This window comes from Nannospalax galili, unplaced genomic scaffold, assembly GCF_000622305.1.
Source record: "Nannospalax galili isolate Female #2095 unplaced genomic scaffold, S.galili_v1.0 scaffold132, whole genome shotgun sequence".
Classification (NCBI taxonomy): domain Eukaryota; kingdom Metazoa; phylum Chordata; class Mammalia; order Rodentia; family Spalacidae; genus Nannospalax; species Nannospalax galili.
Genome location: NW_008332644.1, coordinates 1,577,528 through 1,600,919, shown reverse-complemented (window position 1 = coordinate 1,600,919; position 23,392 = coordinate 1,577,528). Strand labels below are relative to the sequence as shown.

Sequence of the window (23,392 nt, the reverse complement as noted above, 5' to 3'; positions counted from 1 at the left end):
TTATTTATTCTTATTTTAAAAGTCTAATATGATTTGGCTATTGTTTCATTGATTCTTTGTATTTTTGTTGCTTCTATTTCATTTCTGTCCTGATCTTAATTATTCTTTCCATCTCTTGATTTGGGCTCTGTTTTCTTGTTTTTCCAAGTTCCTAAGATGCATTGTTATTAATTTTAAACCCCTGTGATATTTTTATGAATGTAAACAGTTTTAGATATAAGCTTCCCACTTAATATTGCTTTAATTATATTCCATAAGTCATGGTATGTTGTGTTTTCATGCTCATTAGATGTTTGGACTTTTTTTTTTTTTTTTTTTTTTGTTTTTTTGAGACAGCATCTCCCTGTAGCCCCAGCTGTCCTGGAAATCACTATGTAGACCAGGCTGGCTTCAAACTCAAAAAGATCCACCTGCTTCTGCCTCCCAAGTGCTGGGGTTAAAGGCATGCACCACCATGCCAGGCCAGATGTTTGGACTTTTAAATTTTCTATTATTACTTTTTCAATGGCCCATTCATCATTCAATAGCATGTTGTTAATCTCTACGAGTCCATATATATTCTGGAGTTTCTCTAGCTATGGATTTGTAGTTTCATTCTATTGTGTATCAGAAATTATTTGGTATTATGGAATGTTGTTGAGAAGATTGTGTAGTCTGCAGTGTTTGGCCAGAACATTCTACAGATTCCTGTTTGGTTTATTTGGTCTATGCTGTCACTTAAGTCAGATGTTAATTTTTTGTCAGGATGACCTGCCCATTGGTGATGGAGGAGTATTGATATCACTCACTGTTACTGTGTTGGTGTTAATCTGTGACTTTACATCTGTTAGTGTTTGTTGTTTGAAATTGGATGCACCCATGTGTAGTGCATATATATTTAAAATTGTAATGTCTTCTTGATGGATCTGTCCCTTATTCATTATGAAGTAACATTACTTTTCTTTTTCAATGTCGATTCGAAGTTTTTCCAGATATTATAATAGTAACGCTTGTTTCCTAGTTATGTTTGCTTGGAATGTCTTTTTCATTCTTTCACTATAAGTTTGCATCTGTGTTTGACTGTAATGTACATTAGGTGTGCCACGTACTGGATATTGCTCTTAAATTCAATATTCTGTGTTTTCAATTCAGCAACTTCGATCATTGTTATTCAGAGCTATTACTAAAGGTGTTTATTAATTCTTGTCATTTTGTTGATTTAGGAGTGTTTGAGGTTCTCCAGTTCCTTGTTTGTCTCACTACTGTTCTAGCATGGCTTACTCTTTCCTGTGCCTCCTTGGCCGTCCTTGTCTCTCTCTTCAATCTAAAGGAATCCTCCAGTGTCTTCTGTATGGTTGGCTTGGTAGTTATAAATATTCTGCCTCTTTTGTTGTTGCTTTTTTGTCCTTCAATTATGACAAATGCTTTGCTGTGTGTGATAGTTTGGGGTGGAATTTGTTTTCTTTCAGTTTTTAATAAGCATTATTTAGGCCTCCCTAGCTTTTAAGTTTGTGTTGATAGTCCTACTTTTAATCTGATTGGACTCCCTTTATATGTGACAGGGTGTTTCTCTCTTGAAATTTGCAATATACTGTCTTTGTTTTGTATGTTTAGCATTTTAATTATAATGTGACATCAGAAGGTTCTTTAATGACCTTCCCATTTGGTTTTCTAAATGCCTCCTGTACCTAAATTGATATTTTCCTACATTGGGACAATATTCTGCTATGATTTTATTGAGAATATTTTCTGTGACTTCAGCATGAAATTCTTCTCCTTTTCTGATCATGATTCATCTATTTCATCTTTTCATGGTGCCCTATGGATCTCAAATATTGTTTTCATATTTTATTAATTAATCTTGATCACCGGAAAAATGCTCCAACTTCTCTACCTTGATTTTAAGTCTTTTTTAAGTTCTAAACATATATGGTGATATGAGAAATTTCCTCCATAAGCTCACGTATTTGAACACTTGGTCCCCATTTGGTGGCACTGTTTGGGGAGGTTTACAACCTTGCTGAAGGAAGCGTGTCACTAGGGTAGGCTATAAGGGGTAGAGCCTCACCTCACTTGCAGTTCATTTGGTCTGCTTTTGTGTTTGTGATTACTTTAATCCCAGCACTAGGGAGGCAGAGACAGGTGGATCTCAGTGAGTTCAAGGCCAGCCTGGTGTACATAGTGAATTCCAGGACAGCTGGGGCTACAAGGAGACCCTGTCTCAAAAAGACCAAAAAAAGAAAAAAAAGATGTGATCTCTTGGCTTCCTGCCCAGGCTGCCACCTGCCATGCCTCCTATTCTACCACGGGCTTCCCTTCTGGATCCAAAAGCCAAAATAAACTTATTCCTTAAGTTGCCTGTGGTCATGATATTGTGTTTCAACAACAGACAAATAAAAACACAGAAGTTGGTGCCAGGAGTGGGGTGTTTCTGTGAAAACCTTCCCATGTTTGGGATTTGGGGGTGGGGGGGTGGAAGACTTTGAAACTTTAAACTAGAAAAATAGGTGAGTGCTATAAACAGTGCTTAATGGGACATTCAGGAGACTGGAAGACATTAGCACTGAGTGTAATGCAGGGTAGAAGTAAAGATAAAGAGGTTTCAGAGGGAAGCAAGGACTTTAACAGAAATGGGGCTAGAGGCCATTCTAGAGATACTGTGGCAATCAATCTGGCTCCCTCTGCCCCTGTCCTAAGAACTTTCCTGAGGCTGAATTTAAAAGTGATGAGTTTATTTCTTTGGTGGAGGAAATGTCAAGACATCATAATATTCAATGTTTTGCTTGGTTATTATTGGTATATCTTATCCAGGTCAACAATACAAAAGAGCAAGTGCAGCAGAAAGAAATTTAAAAATGTACATTTAGGGGAGAAAAAGGGCACCAGGAGACTTTATGTTGCAGCCAAGGCATGTGCTGAAAGAGAGGCTGTAGTTGTTAAGGAGATCAGTGCCATTACCAGCAGGCCTCCTGGAGTACACTGGAACAGTGGAAAGGGTGCCCTTAGGACAGCTCCCACCCAGCTGAGCTTCCATGTTGTGAAAGGAAAAGACCTAAGGATGTTTCTACTCCTAGAAAACGACCTCATACAAAAGCTGCTGTAAATGTGACTCAAGGGGGTGAAGATCCATCCCAAGTTGGCAGTCAAACTGAGCAGTATCTTCCACATAGTACTGGCTTTAGAGACATGTCAGATGCAATCATGAGGGAGTCATGGATTCTTCCTCCGTGGGTTTAGAGAGTCACTGAGGCCAGGCAACTTGTGCCAATGTTGCAATTGCTGTAAGAAGACTGGGAGGTTAGGAGGCTTTGAGAGACCATTGTGTGAAGCTATGAAAGTGAAGCCTAGGTTGCAATGGAGACCGCAAGATGTTGGGAATGCCAGAGTCATGAGACGTATGCCAAGGAGACCTGTATACAGAATGTGGAGCCAGCCTAAGAGAGAGATGTATTTTGTAGGCAGTAAAACTGGAGTAGAATCATCTTAGCCTTTTGTTCCTAAAGTCCTAGACACCAGGCACAGAGCTTTAGGATTTGATGTTTTCTTTGCTGGGTTTAGTCTTGCTTTGGTTTTGTATTTACCTGCTATGTCCCTATTTTTCCCTTTATGAATGAGAATGTGTATTCTGTGCCATTAAATGATGGAAATACGCAATTTGTTTTCTGATTTTATAGGGGAGTCATAGTTAATATATTGCTATAAGTCTAAAAAGAGACTTTGGTCTTTTGAACAGTATTAAGACTGTTACAAACTATGGGAACTTTTAAAGTTGACTGAATTCATTTTGCATTATGATATGGCCTTGAGCCTGTGGGTACAAAGGTGTGGAATGTGGTTGTTTGAATGATCAATATCTCCTAAAGACTCAGGCATTTGAATCTTTGGCCCCAGGTAGTGGAAATATTAGGGAAGGTTTAGGTGTGGTCTTACTGGAGGATATATATCACTGGGAGCAGGCATGAAGTGGGTTTATAGCCTCCTTCTACCTCCAGCTCTCTGTGCATCATGTCTGTGATTGAAGATGTGGTATCTCAGCTTCTCCTTCTGGCTACCATGCCTCCCTCACCATTATGGATGCCCACTCAGGAACTATTAGCCCAGCTAAACTTTCTTATTTTGATTGTTTCTGATCCTGGTATTTTATCACAGCAACAGGGTAACAACAAATATACATTGATTTGTTCTTTTGTTAACACTTATCACTATTGAATTCAGCCTCAATATGCTATAATATACTGTATCAATCTCTTTATTCCATTCAGCCATTTGTATTCTATTGGAATTAATTCAGGAATTTATTTATGTCCTCTTTGATTTCTTCGAGCATACTCATAAGGAATTTTATTGCATTTAATGTCATTGGAGGCTATTTCTGGGAGCTTAGCAATTTTTGGAGGTGTCTTTTTCCTTAGTTTTTCATATTTCTTGTGTTTCTCCACTAGGCTACCTTGTGTATCTGGGATTACATTGTCAGTTTGATTTTAAAAAATCATACTCATTCTTTTAAATTCTGTATTTCCAGTGTTCAAGAGGGAATAAGTTGTAGTAGTGTTGATGTGTCTTTTTCCTCTACTCATAGTTTTGAGGGCACAAGGCTTGGTCACAAGGACTCCACAGAGGATAGAATACTGTTTGCAAATATTGTCGTTATCAATGGTAATTCTCACTATGGAATGCTATTAATACTATGAACATGCAATGGTAATTAAATTAAAAACCATCACCTTAAACACCAATCACTTTAGGACATAAAGAAACACTGTAAGTATGCGTGCAGTGATATACCAGTATGGTGGTAATGGAAATGAAAAGGACAGAGTGGTTGAGAAGAGGCTACTGGTTGGTGTTGGGTTTATAGAGAAAATGTGGTGGAGGAGAACAAACAGAAATGATCAGGGCATTAAAGATGAGTACAGGAGAAGATGTAGTTCTGGCTAAAGGTAACATGAAAGGAAAGATAAAGAAATGCAGTCAGGTAATTTTACAAATTCCAGCTTTCATGAAACTGAAGTACAGAGACCCTGAAAACTAGGTCAGTCTATATTTTTCAGAAATAAATAATGAAAAGAGAGAAAAAGAGAGATAGGATAAAACCAGAACAGGACAAAGTTGACCTGCTAAATTGATATCAGGTATTGAATAAAAGAGGAATAAATACTAAGGGGAAAGAGTGGTATGGGAGTATAGGCTCTGACTGCAGTCTGGCCCACTGTGCTTGCTGGTTTCTATCCCAACCCTCAGCATTCCTTCCAGGGAAAGCCAGGGCTGATCAGCATCAGTTTAAGATGGAAACGACCACTTCCTCTCTTCTCTCAAACATAAGTATCTTCATGATAGATATAGCTACAGAATAACCGGTTATTAAATAAGCATTCACATTGGCCCTTTGATTAAAGTTGTAAATGTCATTACTGGACATTCTATAGGCAGTTGTAAAAATACCAGACTGAAATAACGAACAGGCCTAATCAGGTGTTTTTCTGTTCCAATCAAGTGGTCTGTGGATTAATCTCTCTGATGGAACACTTTTCCCATTTTAGGCACCTACCTTTGAAGGTTTAAAAAGACTGTCCTAATAATTTGAAAGCGGATTATACTGTGCTCCAGGGCTGATGGGTTACATGTTGGATATTAATGCAGATTCAGAAACCTGACCTTAGAATATTTGAATGTCATTTAAAATTCACTCAAGTTCTACTATTTATATATTTTTTATTTTTTCAAAGCTTCAAGCATGCGTACTGTATTTGCATTAATTCTACCTCTTTCAGTCCCCCTCCCACCCCTCCCACATCCTTCCCTCTCCCTTATGATTTCTTGTCTTCTCTAATTATTATTGTTATATATGCATTTATAAATATACGTGTTTATAATGCACTATGTCCACTTAATGGTGCCTATGTGTTTCTGTGTAATCCCATTTGGGATTACCTTTCAGGGAGCTAGTCCCTGGAGAACACTGATCAGCACCCATTGATTACCTGTTAGCTCTTCATCTTGAGGTGGAACCCCATGAAATTTTCCCCATCCACCTTGGCATGTCAACTGGTTTTGTCATTGTGTAGATCTTGTTAGATTATCCTACTGTGGAGATTTCATTGGTACAGCTTTCCTTTCATGTCTAGAATGCAGCAGCAGGCATCTTCCCTCTCTCTAGTGATGTTCCCCGAGCTTTGGGTATAGAGGCTGTGTTGCAGATGTACCACTTGGGGCTGGGCACCTCACAGTCACTTATTCTTTGTGTTTTGACCAGATTATTTGCTAGCAGTGTTATCCTACGCTATGAAGTGAGAATCATCAATATTATTATAATGTTTCACACTGGAGTATAAAGTCAGGCCTGAGTTATTGTTTTATTTAAAGGTTCCTCAGTATATTAGAATGCAGTGTCAGCTTTAGGAAGTATCCCCTTGGTTTAGGTAAGAATGATGCCAGTGTTGTTTCCAAGTCCTTCCTGAGGACACAGTCTGCCTTTCCTCCCTTCTCTCTTTCTCAGAGCCTGTGAGTCCCTTTAAGGCCAGCCTACCACAGAAATGCTAAGGGAAGCATTCTGGAGAGTATTTGCATCTGGTCCTGTGCTGCTCTTGTTCCTCAACAGTGCTGAAAACAAATCCTTTCCACGTGGAACAGAATAGCTAGCAGGAGCACTCAGAGTAAGGAATCCTCTTTTCTGTAATCAACTGGCTTTGCGATCCAGTCTTCCCCACTTTCCCTGCCCTCTTCAATCCATGCTCAGGACCAAGGTCCTGCTTCCAACCCATTACTGTTCTTGGGGTCTAGGAAGAGAAACCCTCACTTTTGCTGCAGAAACATAACGGTGGTGCACAGATGTTCTCTAGGCCCTCAATATTTTGTCTGGCTATGGACACCTAGGCAGCCTTTTGGAAGGAATCCCTACTAGACTGAGCACCCTTTCCCTTACTTGCTTATTTACCCCTTTGAACTGATCCTGCTGCCCCAGTGCTAGGTAAACTGAAATGCCAATAGTTCTCCACTCAGGGACAGTCCCCATAGCTCATGTTTCCTCTCAAGGAGTCAGGTGAACAGACGAGCACAGACATCACTGCTGTATTTACTCTCATCTCTTTTGAGGTCCTTGATTTCATACAAACCACATGTTGGAATGAAGGAAAATGAATTTCCTGTCAAGATTTTCTCACTTTTTCTTTCTTGCCCTGATATTCTCTGTGTTGAAGCAGTGACTTCTGTTCACTTCAGTGGGAAACATCTTGGGTAGGCAGTTCTTCCCTTGTCTGGCAAGGCGTTGCAGGTGATCACAGCTTGTCCCTTCCATCCCATACCCCCAGCAGAACTCCCTCTGACAGTGCTGGACTTCCCTCCTTCCTTTTGGTTTGAGTTTCATGTTGTTTCACTCAGTCTGTCTGGCTGGGGAAGGCAGACTGCTAACAGGCTGACCCTTATGACCAGCGTATGTTGTGTGATAGATTTGTATGTGCCTTCTCTTTAATGGAATCAACAACACTATATTCTCAAGTCAGAAGGAACAAAGATCAGGAAATCACTTGGAAAAGTCTTCTGTCCCCATCTTGTGACATCTCTTTGAAAGTACTCATTCATCTTAAGCACCAGGTAGAAAGGTCCACAAAACTGCTGCTGAGCTGAATGCTTTCAACTTTGGGTTTTTTGGTGTTCCTTAGGCATTGAGAACAAACCCAGACCAAGTACCTTCTTCCATAATGGCGATTGCACAGTTGTTTTAAGACTCAGTGTATGATTTGCTTGTCTGCTTCCCCTACCAGACCATACTGTCAAGAGGCCAGGCCCAGCATGGAAGCAGATACAACTCCAGCACGCTTGAAATACTGGTCATTTGTGGGGCCATGTCCTGCTCCACCCGGAGTAGTTGCCCTCTTCTCTGTGCTTTAGCAGTGTTTGGTTATCATTGTCACTGGCATGTTCTAGAAGACTGCAGTTACTTTTATGCTTACTTTCCACACCATGTGTGGAAAGCCTGGCACTGAGGAGCTGCGCAGTGCTGTGTGTACAGGGGGAGCCATTCCTTCACAGCATGCTGGGAGGTGCAAAGAAGCGGGCTTCGGTTTCCTCTGTGTGTGTGTGTGTGTGTGTGTGTGTGTGTGTGTGTGTGATTTGTTCTTTATGAGCTATACTCTGCTGGGCCTGGGTCTGTACTGAGGTGAGGGTGTGTGTGGGTGTGGGTGTGAGAGAGAGAGCAAGAGAGACAGAAACAGAGGCTGGGTCAGGGGAGAAAAACTAATCGCAATCCAATTCACAAAACCCCACCCAGTCTTAACAATTCAAAAAGTCTTTTAGGTAAATCACTTAAAAATTGCTTAGACTTTCAAATTTCCTCATTCTTCTCCTTGTTCCTCTCCAGGACAGCCTGGATCCTTGGATTGTCCTCTGATGCCCTTGGTCTCCATGGTGATGTCTCCTGTCCACTTTGTCACTGAGTTTTAGTGGCATCTCTAGCCAAGGTCAATGGCTGTGTGTCCATCCCCGCATGTTTCTGTTTAGCTGCCCTGGTACCCTGGGTCCTGCCGAGGTATGGCTTTGACCTCTGTTTGCTCTCTGGCTTAGGAGGATGTACCTCTAGCTCCTTCTACCTCCCTAATCCTGCTGGTCAGCACTTGGAACTGCTTTCCCTATCCCTCTGCAGGGCCTAGGAGAACTCTTTTTCCTCTGCCCTGTGGTCCCCTGCTGTCTACCATGCAACTGCTTTTATCTGGTGTGATCTTCTTGGGCAGGTGTGGTAGAATCCTGAGACTTTCCCTGGAGGTCATTGCCCTGATGAGTTCACAAAGGAAAGTAGACTGAATTCTCCTGTGCCCCGTGTTTTCCCTTCACCCATCTAACCCACCTCCGGACTTTGACCTAGGGCACTAAACTATTGTGTAGACCCTCTTTCCTGAGATCCCTCTATCTGCTGCTTCCTGGAATCTCGGAATGGTGAGTGTGACCATTGGCAGTAGAGGTAGGAAATGGAAATAGCAAGTACTCTGTCATTCATCAAAGCATTCAAGAGACAGAAATCCCTACACTGGGTGGAACGAGAGCAAGAGATCACCCAGGGTTGATTGTACAGAAGAAGAAAGTTAGGAATTGATATGTAATCCACAGCAGCAGTGACTAACAGCTGAGAGCCAAATGTCATATGTAGAAGTGGTTAGGACTGTTCATTGAACCATATGTGTCGATTTTAAAGACTAGTTCTTACTCTAGGGAAAGCTCTGTCTGGCTCCCATTTCACTCCAGAGCTTGACCAAGCTCCATCAGTTCTCAGATTCCATGGGCAGACCTGTGTGTTAGTTTCTGCCACCCTGACAAGATGTCTGAGACTTGAGGAGGAAATATTTGTTGTCATTCACAGTGCCAGAGGTTTTAGTCTGTTGCTTCTGGGCCCCTGTATGGTGAGGAAAAACACTGTGGTAGGGAGTAGGTGCTGGTGAAAAGGGAGAAAGAGAAGAGAGAGAGAGGGAGGGGATGTAGGAGAGGGAGAAGGAGAGGGAGGAAAGAGAGGGGAAAGGTCAGGGAGAGAGGAAGGGAGAGAATTGGAGCCAAGATATATTCTTCTAAATCACATAACAGTGACCCGTGGACCTGTGACCAACCTCTTACTTAAGGTTCAACCTCTGAACATGGCACTGGGGATCAAGCCTTCAACATATGAGTCTTTCTAAGGGACATTTCATATCCAGATCATAACAGCCCATTATCAGTTGTCAATCTGCTCAGACTTGCCTTTGACTCTGCTAGCAGTAGACAGGGCAGGTGTCTATCTGCTGTGACACTAGGTCAGAGTGCATTTCTGAGTCTCTCTCATCCATGTTCACAGCCGATGGGGAATAAGAACTCTCTCTCTTAATAGCACAGGTGTGAACACAATTTGTTTCATGAACTTTTTATAAACCTCATGTACACTTCGACCATCAATAGCAAATTTGAACATTTTGTGATTGCTTCCTTGTTCTTTTGTTTTTACAGAGAATCAAGGAACAGAATTACTTCCTTCTCTTTCTAATCCCCAAACCAGAGTCTAAAGCTCCGCAAAGCTCTTCTGGAAAATATGTAGCAATACAATATTTTATGATACCACATAGGTTCAAATGTCATTACAAATACCATATAGAGTATGTGCCCACATTCAGGAGGTTTTAAAAATACTAAGTGAGGAAGTCTTAGTACAGTGGAGGCCTGAGGCACTCAGGAGGGAAAAATAACAAGTCACCATGTAGTGTTTCTAATCACCAAACATCACTTTGAGCAAGGAAGGAGGGTTTGCTGTGGAGTGCTTTATCCCTATTGATTCTCACTGTACGGATTCCCAGTTTGCTCCCATCACTGCTGACTATGCAGTCAACCTCTGCATAAATTCTGACAGGAAATAGCTAGCAGGAAACGACATTTTATTACCAAGTAGTTGCCAGAGTTCCTCCACGATCTGTGCTTCAATTTCTGCCTCCAGGTTCCTGCCTTGAGTTCCTCCCCTGACTTCCCTCAAAAATGGACTGCCATTTGGAAGTGTAAGATGCAATAAGCCCTTTCCTCTCCAAGCTGGTTTTGGTTGGAGTGTTTTATCACAGGAACAGATAGCAAACCAGAGCACAGTACACGGTTGTTCTCTGTGTGCGCTTCTTTTTACTCCAGCAGTTTATCTGTAATACCTGTTCTTTCACTCCCCGATCTGGTGATTACTGAGCACTTAGTGTCACATGCCCCTCAACCATTTCTACCATGGAGCTGCTGTGCCCACCTCTGATCACAGAATTTCCTGTGTATGTTGTGATCTGTGTTTGACAATTGTGAAACAATTGCCGATGCTGGAAAAAAATGACCATTTCTTCAGTAGTGATAGCAGTTCTTCTGGCTTTTTGCTTAGGAGATGAGCTAGAAGCCTTTCCTATTGCCATTAATCCTCATAAGAATTCTGAACTTCTGCTAGGTGGAAACAACAACCTTGTACAAGCAGCAGACAGAATCACTGCCACACATTACATTGTTAGTACTGTGGGTTTCCTGTGATGCTGCTGGGTAAGGGAGCTTTAGCTTTCCTGAGTAGCCTTACCAACACGATGCGGTTCAAGTTGAATAAGAGATGGAACTCAGGGAAGGGAAACAAAGGACCATGGGTTGGGCTGACTGGCAAGACAGAAGGAGGCTGTGTGCATGGGTTGCCTTCTTGAGTTTCCCTGAAAACTTCTGCCCAGCTTCCTTTCCTCATTACAACTATTCAAGGATGTCTTTAGTGCTTTTTGTTTCTTTGATCTATCAAGACAGATGTTGAGTGTCATGTTTATCAGCAGATAAAAGGAATGGTGATTTTTCCACTTGAATACTGGCGAATGAAAAACGGCTTTTGGAGCCCATCCTGCCAGCGGCAGGATTCACCCCTTCTCGGTCCTCACGTGTGCTAGATTCTGAAGGACACTCTGCATTGGGATTTCCTTTCATTCTCTGGAAGATGAGTGGTCAGTGAAGTGTGTTCTCATGTTAGCATCATTTCTCAATTAGGTTGATACACCCGGAACCAAACTACAGAGATACAGTTTCCCTCAAGGAAGATCCTGGTGCCACTGTGCACTTGGCCTTAAGAAACAAAACAAAACTGCGCTGTTTCCACTTTCTACTTCTTTAGCAAATGTGTGAGTTCAGTAGAAGTAAAAAGAAAGGCAGTAGAAACAGCTTAAGCATGAGCTGTTTTGTTTGATTTTAAAACATCATCCACAACAACGACAACAAACCAAGTCCTTTCTAAGGCCAAGAATAAAGGTGGGTGTGGTGATCACTTGTAACCCCCAGTACTGGGGAAGCTGAGATAGGATTGAGTTCAAAGTCAGTGTGGCCTACATGGTAAATTCCAGGCCGATCTGGAATTTAGTGAGAACTGTCTCAACCTCTTTCTCACCACCAAAATAAAGCCAAGAATGACTGGGTGGTGGTCCCTGTCTGAATCACAGGACTGCGTTTCTATAGGAAGTCAAAGGACATGAGATCAATACTGAAAACTCAAAATGGGTTAAAATTTTAACAGACCATAAATACCTCATAATACTATTAAAGCGTGAGACTTCTTTTGGCTCAGACATGCTTCCTGTCTGATATTCACTTCGTTGGGCTGCATACATGTACATACTCATCTCCCCCCTCCCCCCAAACATATTCTAAAATATTTATTCTGCCTTGGAAACCGTGAGACTGAGTATGCAGGGCTGTGCATAAAAACTAAAGAATACAGCCATGAGGTCATGTCATGATATTCTCCACTGAGCAGCCAAAGAATGGATCTTAATGAGATGAACAATCACTTTAGGATGGGAAACTGCAAAGTGATTCATATTTGGTGATGGTGGTGGCTGCCTCCTGTCTCTCCCTCCTCCTCTTCCCTCCTCCTCCTCCTCCTCCTCCTCCTCCTCCTCTTTTCAAACTCTGCTCTCACCCCAAGCAGCTGCTGATACCTCCTCCTCCTCTTCTTCCTCCTCGTCTTCCTCCTCCTCTTCTTCCTCATCTTCCTCTTCCTCCTCCTCCGTTTCCTCCTCTTCCTCCTCCTCCTCCTCTTCCTCCTCCTCGTCTTCATCCTCCTCCTCCTCCTCCTCCTCTCCTCCTCCTCTTCCTCCTCCTCCTCCTCCTCTTCCTCCTCCTCGTCTTCATCCTTGTCCTTTCCTCCTCCTCCTCTTCCTCCTCCTCCTCCTCTTCTTTAACCTCTTCACCTAACCTTCTGTCCCTTTCCTTGCTTCCTCCATCTCTCCCTTCTCCATCTCTTCTTTTTCCTCTTCTTTCTCCTCCTCTTCTTCCTCCCTCTTTCTCTTCCCCTCTCCTTCCACTTTCTCCTTTAGCAGATTCCTTTATCTACTTGTGTTGAAGTTAGATTAATACAAAATAACTGTGTCTATCTACTGGCTTATCAGCTGGATATAAGCTGAAAGAGTGAAGTGGTAGAGGGATGAGACCCCAAATTAAATATTTTGTAGTAGCTCTTTATATTTGGAAATGTAATTCCTTCAGCTTTGACTTAAAAATAAACAAATTATCCACTGTTTCTCTGCATTTCTTTTTGAAAATGTTTTTGTTATTTCTTTGGGAATTTCATACAATGTATTTCAATCAGATTCACCTCCCTTCCACTTCCTCCCAGGTCGCCCCTCCCTACCCACTCAGATTTCTGTCCTTTATATTTTATTTTACTTTTTAATAACCCATGGAGTACAATTCATGTTACCTATATACTCCTGTGCTTGGGGACATACACTGGAGTATGGATGACTCACTAGGGACCACTGCTTAAAGAAAACGGAGTCTCCCTCTCCCAATAGCTATCAGTGAATTACAATTTAATTATTTTTGATCTTCAATTTTAAAGCAACTTTGCAACCAATTTCTTTAGGTCAGCTCTGTTTCTTACTTTTTATTTGTCACTGGCTTTAATTTTTTAAACATTTGTTTGGGATTTTTACATCTTTGTTTATGAAAGATCAGCCCGTTAACTCTTCTAGTGTCACTGTTTGATTTGGGAATCAAGACTATAGTGGCCTTGTGAGATAAATGGGAATGTGTTTCCGCTTCACTCTTCTCTGGAGGATTTTGTATTATTCCTTCCCTAGAATGTTTAGATGAATACACTGGCAAAGTGATAAAGGACTGCAGTTTTACTTGTGGTGAAATTAAATCATGGATTATTATTTCAGCTCATTTAATAGACATACAATTTTTCTTATTTTTCTTATGTCAGTTTTGATAAGTTTTTGAAGCTTTCCAATTTTATCTTATTTTTTCAATCTATTGGTAGAGGCATAATTATTTTCTGCATGCTTTTGAGCCACAGTCGTTTGAGCTGACTGATGCAGACTCCGTGCTTGTGAGGAACCAGGTGTACACTAACCATCGTGCCCTCTGCTCTACTGTTAATTTGGTCTTTCTGAAATGGAAGTTTTCTCTTGCTGCCCCACTTCTTGAACACATGGTCACAGGTTCCCTAGTACCTCTGTAGAAAGTTGGTCTGCGGTGGCTTGGCATGCTGAGTCCACTGTGGTGGTCTCAATCCTGGATTCTGAAGGCTTGTTGTCTGGCATGCCCCTGAGTTCTAGAAACCCACAAGGGTTTTCTAATTTCCCATCTCCTGGTCTGGAGCCCTCCATCTTTCATCATGTGTGCCTGGCTGGCGCCTGTTTGGTTTCAGTACAGCCCTGATCGGCCTTCTCTGCGGATGTTCTAGCTAGGAGGAGATTCTTCTCCATTTGTGCTTTCCTAGTGCACCAACCTCTGCCATCATGTGTACAAGACTGTGTTGTAAGAGCTGGTAGCCTACCTGACTTCCCTCATGCCAGGAGGAGCTACATTTCCCCTTGATTTTGCTGGATCCTGGTGTCTGCACAGAGAAGGCACTCGATAAATGCTCTATGAGTGCTTCAAGTGCGACCACCCTGACCAGGGGCCAGTGATTACAGAAACAAACAAATCACCAGAAGAAATAATGTCCATATAGTATCACTGAATGGTGTTAAAATATAAGCTCAGTAGTCACTGTGGGGCGTCTTATTTGAAGAGCTTTTTAAAATTTTCTGTGGTATTTAGGTAACTGGTCGGGACAGGAGTGATATGGAGGCTGTGAAATACACGGACAACTGTGTCTTACAAATACACAGACTAGACGTGGTGAACTGAAACAGGTTTTTTAGTTATTATTCAAATGAGATTTTAGGGCTCTTGATTAATCAGAACATGTAGGGGAATTGCCGTGAGGGAGTTAGCTCCTTTTCACAGTCTGTCAAGATAAACCAAGCCTGTCCGAGGCAGTGGCCTTTATGGACCATACAGGTATTTAAAGAGCTGTTATTCATCCTGAGTGATTAACTTTGGGGCAGAAGATATGAGCAAGTGTTTCTGTAATTTTTAAATTTATTTTTGTTTGTGCTTTCTGATGATCTCATTCTACCACTTTTTTTTTGTGTGTGTGTGTGTGTGTGTGTGTGTGTGTGTGTGTTTGTGTGTGTTTACTGGGGAGTGAATCATGTAGGGCATCAAGCACACCAGGCAAACACTGTACCACTGACTCAAATCTCGAGCCCACGATGATTTCATTTTAAGAGCCTTAAACTTGACAACCTACATCCTTTCCAGCCAGTGGCATTATAGGGTTTCAGTGATCTCACCTGGGAGGGGAACAACACTTCATCCCTCTTTGGGCAGGTCATTAAGATCAAGTTGTCTAAGAAGTTGCTTTCCTGATGAATTCACTCCATCCTAGAATGTGTCTTTGTGGGAAACTCTTCTGCACCTTTGTGTATCTCACATGCTGGCTGGGGTTCAAGGGAGCGCTTCCTCAGTACTTGCCCAGGGCTTGAGTGTGCAGAGACCAAGGAGGTTCTGAAGCTCATCACATGCTATGCAGCAAAGTGGCTCATGGCAACAGAAGGTTTGTATGAGGAAATGGAAGACCTGCGTGAAGATGTGATGGCTCGTCCACAGTGACATTACACACAGCCTAACAGATGCATTGTGCCAAGTTTTGAAAGCAGAAGCTCTGCCTAAAATGGTGTTGCAGGTTATCCTGGGACTGCTATCTGGCAACCACAGTGACAGAAATGAATGGAGTGCTGGAAACTATGGGCATTTCTTCAGAAGATGGACTATTTTTATTGTTCTATATTTTCCTTCTCCTTCCCTCCTTCCTCCCTCCTTCCCTCTCTCCCTTTCTTCCTTCCTCATGAATTTATTTTGGGTGTTCATGAAATGACTTCCCATTAGATACCTAAACCAAAAGACCTTTTGAGTACCGTTAACAAGCTATATATCCATCTTTTTCAACATATAGGCTGCCACTTACAATGGGACCTGGCCCTTGGTTTTTCAGTGGGACGAATTTACATGGAAAAATATTCAAGACATCCTTTACCAGAGTCTATCCAAGGCTTTCTGCCCAATTAGTTTTCTCCTAGTTTAAGAAAAACACTTTAAAATGAGGGTGTGAAAAATTCCACTACTCTTTTTAAAAACATTTTATCTGTTATTTTTATTTACTGTGTAAGAGTGTATTACTTGAATATATGTAAGTGCACTCATATGGAGTACCAATGGAGGTCAGAAGAGGGTGTCAGATCTCCTGGAACTGTAGTCACGATGGTTGTTAGTTGCCATGTGGGTGCTGGGAATCAAACCCTGGGTCCTCTGCAAGAACATCCCATGTTCTTAACCTTGGAGCCATCTCTCCAGCCTCAAGATTCCTCTGCTCTTGACGGGGCTCTTGTTGAGATCAGTTCAGCTCTAAGGGACACCTGCATTATCATGGGAAATAGGGAAGAGTACTTAGTCTAAGCAACTTTAGGAATTTTTGGAACTAGTGAGTACTAATTGTTCAATGGTTAAGTTCATTTGAAACTCTTCTGTCCAAGAAACAACCTCACTAATAGGTCGGTGGTAGATGGGGAGAACAGGGCATTCTAAGTGGGAAGGATAAAGAGGGAGAGGGGAAGGTGGACAGAGGGGCCAGTGGGTCAGCAATACCCTGCACACTGTGCTACAGCTCAATACTACTCAGAGAAGGGTGGCCTGAAGCTCCTGGGTATTGAGTGGCAGCCCCACAAAGCGATTGACATCTGGAGTGTCTACCCAGGTGGGGCATTGGGTCAAGTGGGAGCTGGCCATTTAGAAAGCTGGTTACCATTTCTTTTCATAAAACACTCTACTGTCTTTCTGTTGTGATGTTTTATGTCTTTTTAATTTCCCTTTCTCTCTCAATGTGTTCACTTTTTATTACATCAATTCCACATTCCACAATCTATGCTTTCCTGAATTTTATTGAGTCCATAATAGATGTTCCCGAAAATTTACTTGTTTCCACGGGTCTGTGTTATATGTTTTCAAAGAGTAGTTCTCTGCGTTTTGAGTGTTCTTCTCTTCTTCATTGTTGAATCTTCTCTTGGATATTTTGTCTTGTTAGTTGTCTTTAAATCAGGAAGCTAGTTAGATGATTTTCCACACCATATGGGTAGGTTGACCCAGGTTCCCTGTGTTCTCTGCCACATGCTGGTTGAATCTTTAGCTCCTCCCAGAGTCTAGAAAAGTGGAGAATATATAAATATTCATACCTTTTTGGTGTCCTAAAAGTAATTTGTATGTCAGTTCTCTGGGTCTGCCGAAGCTGTTTCCCCCCTACATTGGTGAATTCCCCCTGAGTGTGGCAAAAAGCTTGGGGCTCCCCATGATGCAGATTCGTACCTGCTTCTGGATAAGGATTTCAAGGACTGCTTTTTTTCTCAGACAAAAATCTGTCCTCACCTGGGGTCTGACTTGACTGTCTTGATTCCGATTTGTACTTTCCCAGGAGTACAGATGATTAGAAATAGTGACATAAATCCATGGGCCCATTTGACATTTTTTTAAATTTCAGTTGTCTTTTTCATTAGGAATTTTTAGTTCATAAAAGTGGTATAGGGGTGTTTGGGAGCATGTGTCAGTAGATGGTCAGCTCACTTTCATGTTCAGTTACCTTTCTGTTCTTAGCTTTCTGTTCTATTGGCCATTTTTTTCAGGAGTTGTTGAGTATGTAAAGTTTGGCTTCATTAAATCATGATCCACCATCCATTTGACTGGAGACCCATGAGTGTACTGTGTTGGAAGACTACTGGTCTAGAGAGTCCTTCAGTTTGCTTTTTCCTCTTTTCTGGAAATCATGTGGATTATAACATTTTGAACTTGCCCCACCTGAGAGTGACTTTTATTTTGGAATCAAATATACACAGTGACTCTTCTAGACAAAAACTTAAATATCTTTAGTTGTACAATATTCTCCTCAGAAAGTTGATACCATTATTACAGAGGTTTCTTAGCAGAAACCTGTGGTCAGCTTGAATTTTTGAAGGCTTTATGTTCTCAGAACTCTTCCAGTTTTTCCTTATTTTGGAGTAAAAAGTTACATAGGATAAGTTGGATTTTTTCAATTTTTTTGTCTTGTTTTACTTTATCTATTTTTACTTGCTTATATGGGTTTTACTTTAGTCTTTAAATTTAAAATGTATTGAAGTGCTTCTGTTGGTTTCCATGGAAACCATTGTAGGTAGGTGCACCTTCTGGTTTTTCTATCAGTTGTATTTCCCCTTATTATTTTTTTTCTCCTTTGTCCTTTCCTCTTAGGTCTTGAGGATTAACATAGGTCCTGATTAGACATTCATACTAAATTCTTGGTAGAATCTTTAAGCTTCAATTGAAGGCAAAAATATTTAAAAAGTTTGAAATTATTCTCAATTCACTTTCCTAGTTGAGAACTAGCTTGCGAGTGGCCGCTGGGCACCTGATGTGAGACTCCAAATGGGGAGCAGACTTAGGAGGCCTTGTGGTTTGAATGAGAACTGTCCCCTATCTCACACATTAGAACACTAGGCCTCAGTTGGTGATGCTGTTTGTAGAGCTTTAGGAGGCGTGCTGCAATTGCTGGGGAAAGCATAGCACCACAGCAGGCTCTGAGTGTTCATAGCCCTGCCTCACTTCCGGTTTAAGGTCTCTGTTTTCCACTGGTGGTTGAAGATGTGAGCACTCAGCTTCCTGCTCTGCCTGCCTCCCCCAATATGCCTCCTAGACCATGATGGGTTTCTAGTCCTCTGGAAATGTGAGCCTGAATAAACGTCTCCTTCTGTAAGTGGCCTTGGTCATTGGTGGGTTTTTTTTTTTAATATTATTTTTTATCTTTTTTTAGAAGAAACATGTCATTACAGTTTTAATATGCTCAATAACAGTCTCCAGACCAAAGATACAGCTCTTTCAAACTCAGTATAAACCCTGTAAGACATAAAATTGAATGAGTTTTTAACCTTTAAAAAAGATCTCCATTTCATTTTAAAATATACTGTTTCTTACAGAAAGACTCATTGTTCTTTTTACTAACACTGAGATGTTGGTGCATGCGTCTCTAATCTGTATGTATCTGATTATTACTAGCCATAATCGGTTGCACTTGGATCCTTGGTGCTTGTGTATGTCTACAAAGTCAGCGGGTAGATTTCAATGGTAATGTTTATCACCTCTACTAATTAACATGACGAAAATTTTTATGCTTCCTCATGGTGTTTTATCACAGCAACAGAAAAGTAACCAACACAGTAAGGAATGAGTTTGGCTAAAGAGCTTCTGATCCTTATTTAGAACAGCCATTCATTCCTTGATATAGTCTCCTCATTCTTTGGTGGAGTGACTGTTCACTAAATGTGAGTTACTGACAGCCCCTCCCCCATGCCAACATTATGTCTTGTGCTGACTTTAAAATCCAGCACACTTCTTTTTTCTTTTTCACTGAATTTTTATGAATTTCATACAGTATAATTTGATTGTACTTAGACCCCCTATCTCTATCCCTCTTCTAGGTCCCCTGCCAGATTTCATGTATGCTAATCATATATATTCAAGCCTATTGAATCAAGTTCTTGTCCCCAAATGTTTTTCAGTGTGCATCCATCCACTGGAACCCGGTTAACCCATCTAGAGTCACACCCTTAAAGAAAACGGATTCTCTGTCTTCCAGCAGTTATCAGTTGCCTGTGGTTCCTCAGCTGAGGTTGGGGCTTCTTCCCCACTTCCCCACTTCTGTGCTGGGATTCTGTCTTGTCTTGAGCTTGTTTGGGTCATGTACATGCTGTCACCATTGCTGTAAGTTCATATGAGGAACTTCCCAGCCATCTGGAAAATCATTTCCTTGTGGTCATCCACCACCTCTGGCTCTTACATTCTTTCTGCCCTCTCTTCTGCAATGGGCTCTGAGCTTTGGGTGGCAGAGGTTTGATGTAGGTGTCCTACCAGGGACAAGCGTTCTGTAATCTCTTATTCTCTGCATTTTGGCCAGGTGTGACTTTCTGAGTTAATCACCATCTGTTGCATGAGAAAGTGATGCTGGTGAGAGTTGAGAGGTGCATTCTTTCTGTCCCCTGTTCTGCTGTGTTCCCTGAGCCTTGGGTGTAGAGGTTGCATTGTAGATGTGTCATTTAGAACTGAGCACTTCACACTTATTCTTTGCCTTTGACCAGTTGTGGAACTTTGTAATAGTCTCCATCTCTTGCAAAAAGAAGTTTCTTTTTTAAGTGGCCAGGGGTACACTTCTCTGTAAATATAAGGATGCATAATTAGAATACAGTAAGAAATTACATTGGTCTGGAGATGTGAGAAACGTAGGTTTGTCTCTAGGATCTATAACCTCTCCAGCCATGTGTATCTGACCATGTTTACAGTACTACTCATGAGTTACCTCCTATTGAATGGGTCTTATGTTCAATTAGATAGTTGTTGATTACCCCCAAAATAAAAGTGCCACTATTGTACCAATAGGGTTTATTTGCAAATTATTGTGGTTCATAGATGTTACAGCTGGATGGGGTCACTGATTGGTTTTTCTTCCTTGGCAGTTTGTATAGTATCTTCTGATACTGTGGGGGCTAGTCTTCAGGGAGGAGGCTTCTAGATCAGTTCCAGCTCAATTGCTCCAAGTTTTATGTCCAAAATATGTCAAATCTTCAGGAATAGGGTCTTACCTTCAAGTTCTGGGAGGTAATCAAGGGCTATGACTATAGCCTGTGTGATTTTGGGAGTTTCTTGGACTACCCTGACCAACAACTTGAAGGGACTTTCCCCTGTCTGACAATGTGTTACTGTGTTTTTTTCTTATATAATTTCAACTATCTACATCCACTCATTCATATATATATATATATATATGTCTTATTCAGTAAGCTTGTGAACTAATACATTTCCCTCTGGCTTTTCACACAACCTAAGTCTTATTTATCTGTACTGACTCTAACAGCCAGTTCATTTCTTTTTTAAACAATATTTTTATTAATTCTTTGAGGGTGTCATGCAATGTATTTTGATCACATTCTTCCCTTCCCGAATTTCTTCTAGACATCCCCACCCTCCCTACCCATCTAACTTCATGTTATTATTTAGTATTTTTTCAACTGAGTCTGATTTGATTTGGTCAAATATTCTTAAGTGTAGAAACAGCCCTTGAGCATAGTCAGCCTACCAGGAGGCACACTGTTAAAGAAAACAGACTCTTCCTCTCCTTAGCTAGGGGTGAGACTTCATGCCCCCCTCAATCCTCCATGCTGAGATTTTGTCTGCTTGATCTTTCACAAATCTTTTACATGCTGTCACACCTGCTGTGAATTCGAGTGTCTAACTGCCCTCTTGTGTCCAGGCAACACTGTTTGGGCTTAGTCATCCTCTACCTCTGGCCCTTAAAATTCTTTCTGTCCTTCTTTCCCCTCTTCTGCAGAGATTCCCCAAGCCTTCGAGAGAGGGGTGTGATAAAGATGTCCCATATAGGGCTGAGCACTCTGTAGTCTCTTATTCTCTGCATGTTGACCAATTGTGAATACATTTCTTAGTGCTGCTAATGAGACCCACAAGGCTGACCCTAACTTGTCTACGAAGCCTGTGCTGATTTCCTTTTTGCGTGTTGGCAATTCACAAGTCAGTAGAGACTGCCTTCAATCTGTAGTTTACATTATTGAAATTTTTTGGTATGGTTGATCCTTTCCCGAGTTTTAAAGATTGATCTAGGATTTTTTCTCAATTTGGGGGTTCCTTTTCATGAATATCAGGAAGCAAATATCATATACCTTGCCAAGTAGTCAATTTATTCTCTCCTACTCTTGCAAATCAGGGGCTATTTTGAAGTAAGGAAGACAAGGGCAAGTTGTATAAACCAATGTCCAATGAAGACTTGACAGTGATCTTAACTCTCCTGCCAAGAGTTTTCTTAGCGTCACCTATGATGATGAAGATCACTAACAGAAATGACAATAATTTTAACAACTGCATTTTTAAAAACAGCCAAGAATCACATAGTTTGTATCAACTTCATTTGATCTTGTATCAGTCTCCAACACCTGTTGCTTGATCTGTCTTGTATATAATCCTCAGAGAGGTTAAATGTCTTACATAGTGGGTTCTCTGTGCAGTAGGACTCAAACCCAAGTTTGTCTTCAGACTCTACTGTTGCTATGACCATTGGCTGCCAAGGTGTCTTTATGGTATTTGCAGTATTTCCAGTTAGTATACTCTGATAAACTGCAGGTATTTTATTGATGTTGCATATATTGCTTTCTGTGCAAATAATGGCTATATAGAGATTGGCTATAGATAGATGATAGATAGATGATTGGTAGATAGATAGATGATAGATAGATAGATAGATAGATAGATAGATAGATAGATAGATAATAGCTAGATAGGAGTATTCTTCTTTATTTCCTTGGATGATTTGGAAATCCTCAGCCTATCATCCATCCTCTTTTTTACAGCTAGGGTATTACATATGGCTCCTTCCTTCCTGTCCACTGAAATAGGTGACCTGCACCTCTGTTTTTTGTGGCTTTCTGTGACTACAATGGTGGACTACATCTTCCCATGTGTCTTGAGACATCTGTGGGCCATGTGACTGATGTTCTCTATGGCTACTGCTGACCAAAGTGCCTTCAACAAAAAGCATCTCAGAAGTGTGTGGTGGTATTTATTTCTGCTCAGACTTAGCTTATATTCAACTATAGCTTGAAAGATACATAACTAGGAAAAGTAAAAATCACCCATTATTTAGAACTTGATAAAAATAAAATGGTCCTAGAGAATCTTGGGAGTGATCAGGGTCTGACTGATGAGAATATTTTTGGTTTTGGTTTATTTACTTTGTAACTTGCTACTTTGATCCCATTATTTTTCTTTCAAAAATATTTGAATAAATAAAAATATTTAGTGCCTGTAAAAAAATAATCTATCATCATAGTTTTAGATTTATTCTTTGACGCTTCTGTTCTGATGATGTCATCTTTTCCCCCATAGGTTACGGTCTTTGGTCAAGCAGTTAGAGAGAGGAGAAGCTTCCGTGGTAGATCTTAAGAAGAATTTGGAGTATGCAGCCACAGTGCTCGAATCTGTATATATTGATGAAACAAGGTAAGTTAGAAAAGGGACTAATAAAGCCATGCTAAACTCTCTGTCAAATAGTTCCCCCACGGTTGGGCTAGGTTCTGGTTTAGACTTTAGGCTTGGAACATTAGTTTCCACAAACAGGAACGATCTGGAGAAGTTATTTCCCATCTGGAGTTCCTCTTTTACAAAAAAACTAACCTCACATGACTGACTATTAGGAGGAGAAAAAGTAATTCTTAACATTTTACTGAATGCAGAGTTCCACTGTAATTATTGCTTGTGTCATTCTAATTGTGTTTAATTGAATTCACAATATCTGTAACAGGAAGTTCCTGAGCTGATGAAAATATTTGGTCTCTTAAGCTCCAGCATTCCTTTCTTAGTAGACTTTCCCACTTGAGATTTCTCTGTCACCTCTATCTCTATCTCTATCTCTATCATCTCTATCTCTATCTCCATCTCTCTCTCTCTCTATGTATATATATCATCCATCTATCTATCTATCTATCTATCTATCTATCTATCT

The 23,392-nt window shown here is 41.0% G+C and overlaps 1 protein-coding gene across 10 annotated transcripts in view; it reads left to right on the top strand.

Annotated features, from left to right (window-relative positions):
- Positions 1 to 23,392, top strand: part of Pde1c (phosphodiesterase 1C) — a 554,512-nt gene that overhangs the window by 396,343 nt on the left and 134,777 nt on the right. For all 10 annotated transcript variants that reach the window (XR_003848641.1, XM_017796743.2, XM_029560849.1 and 7 more), the window contains one exon: positions 22,777 to 22,890. Coding sequence is in view for 9 of the 10 variants with exons in the window: in XM_017796743.2 (XP_017652232.1) it covers positions 22,777 to 22,890 (114 nt within the window). In the remaining variant the exon portion in view is untranslated. The remainder of the gene's footprint in view (positions 1 to 22,776; positions 22,891 to 23,392) is intronic.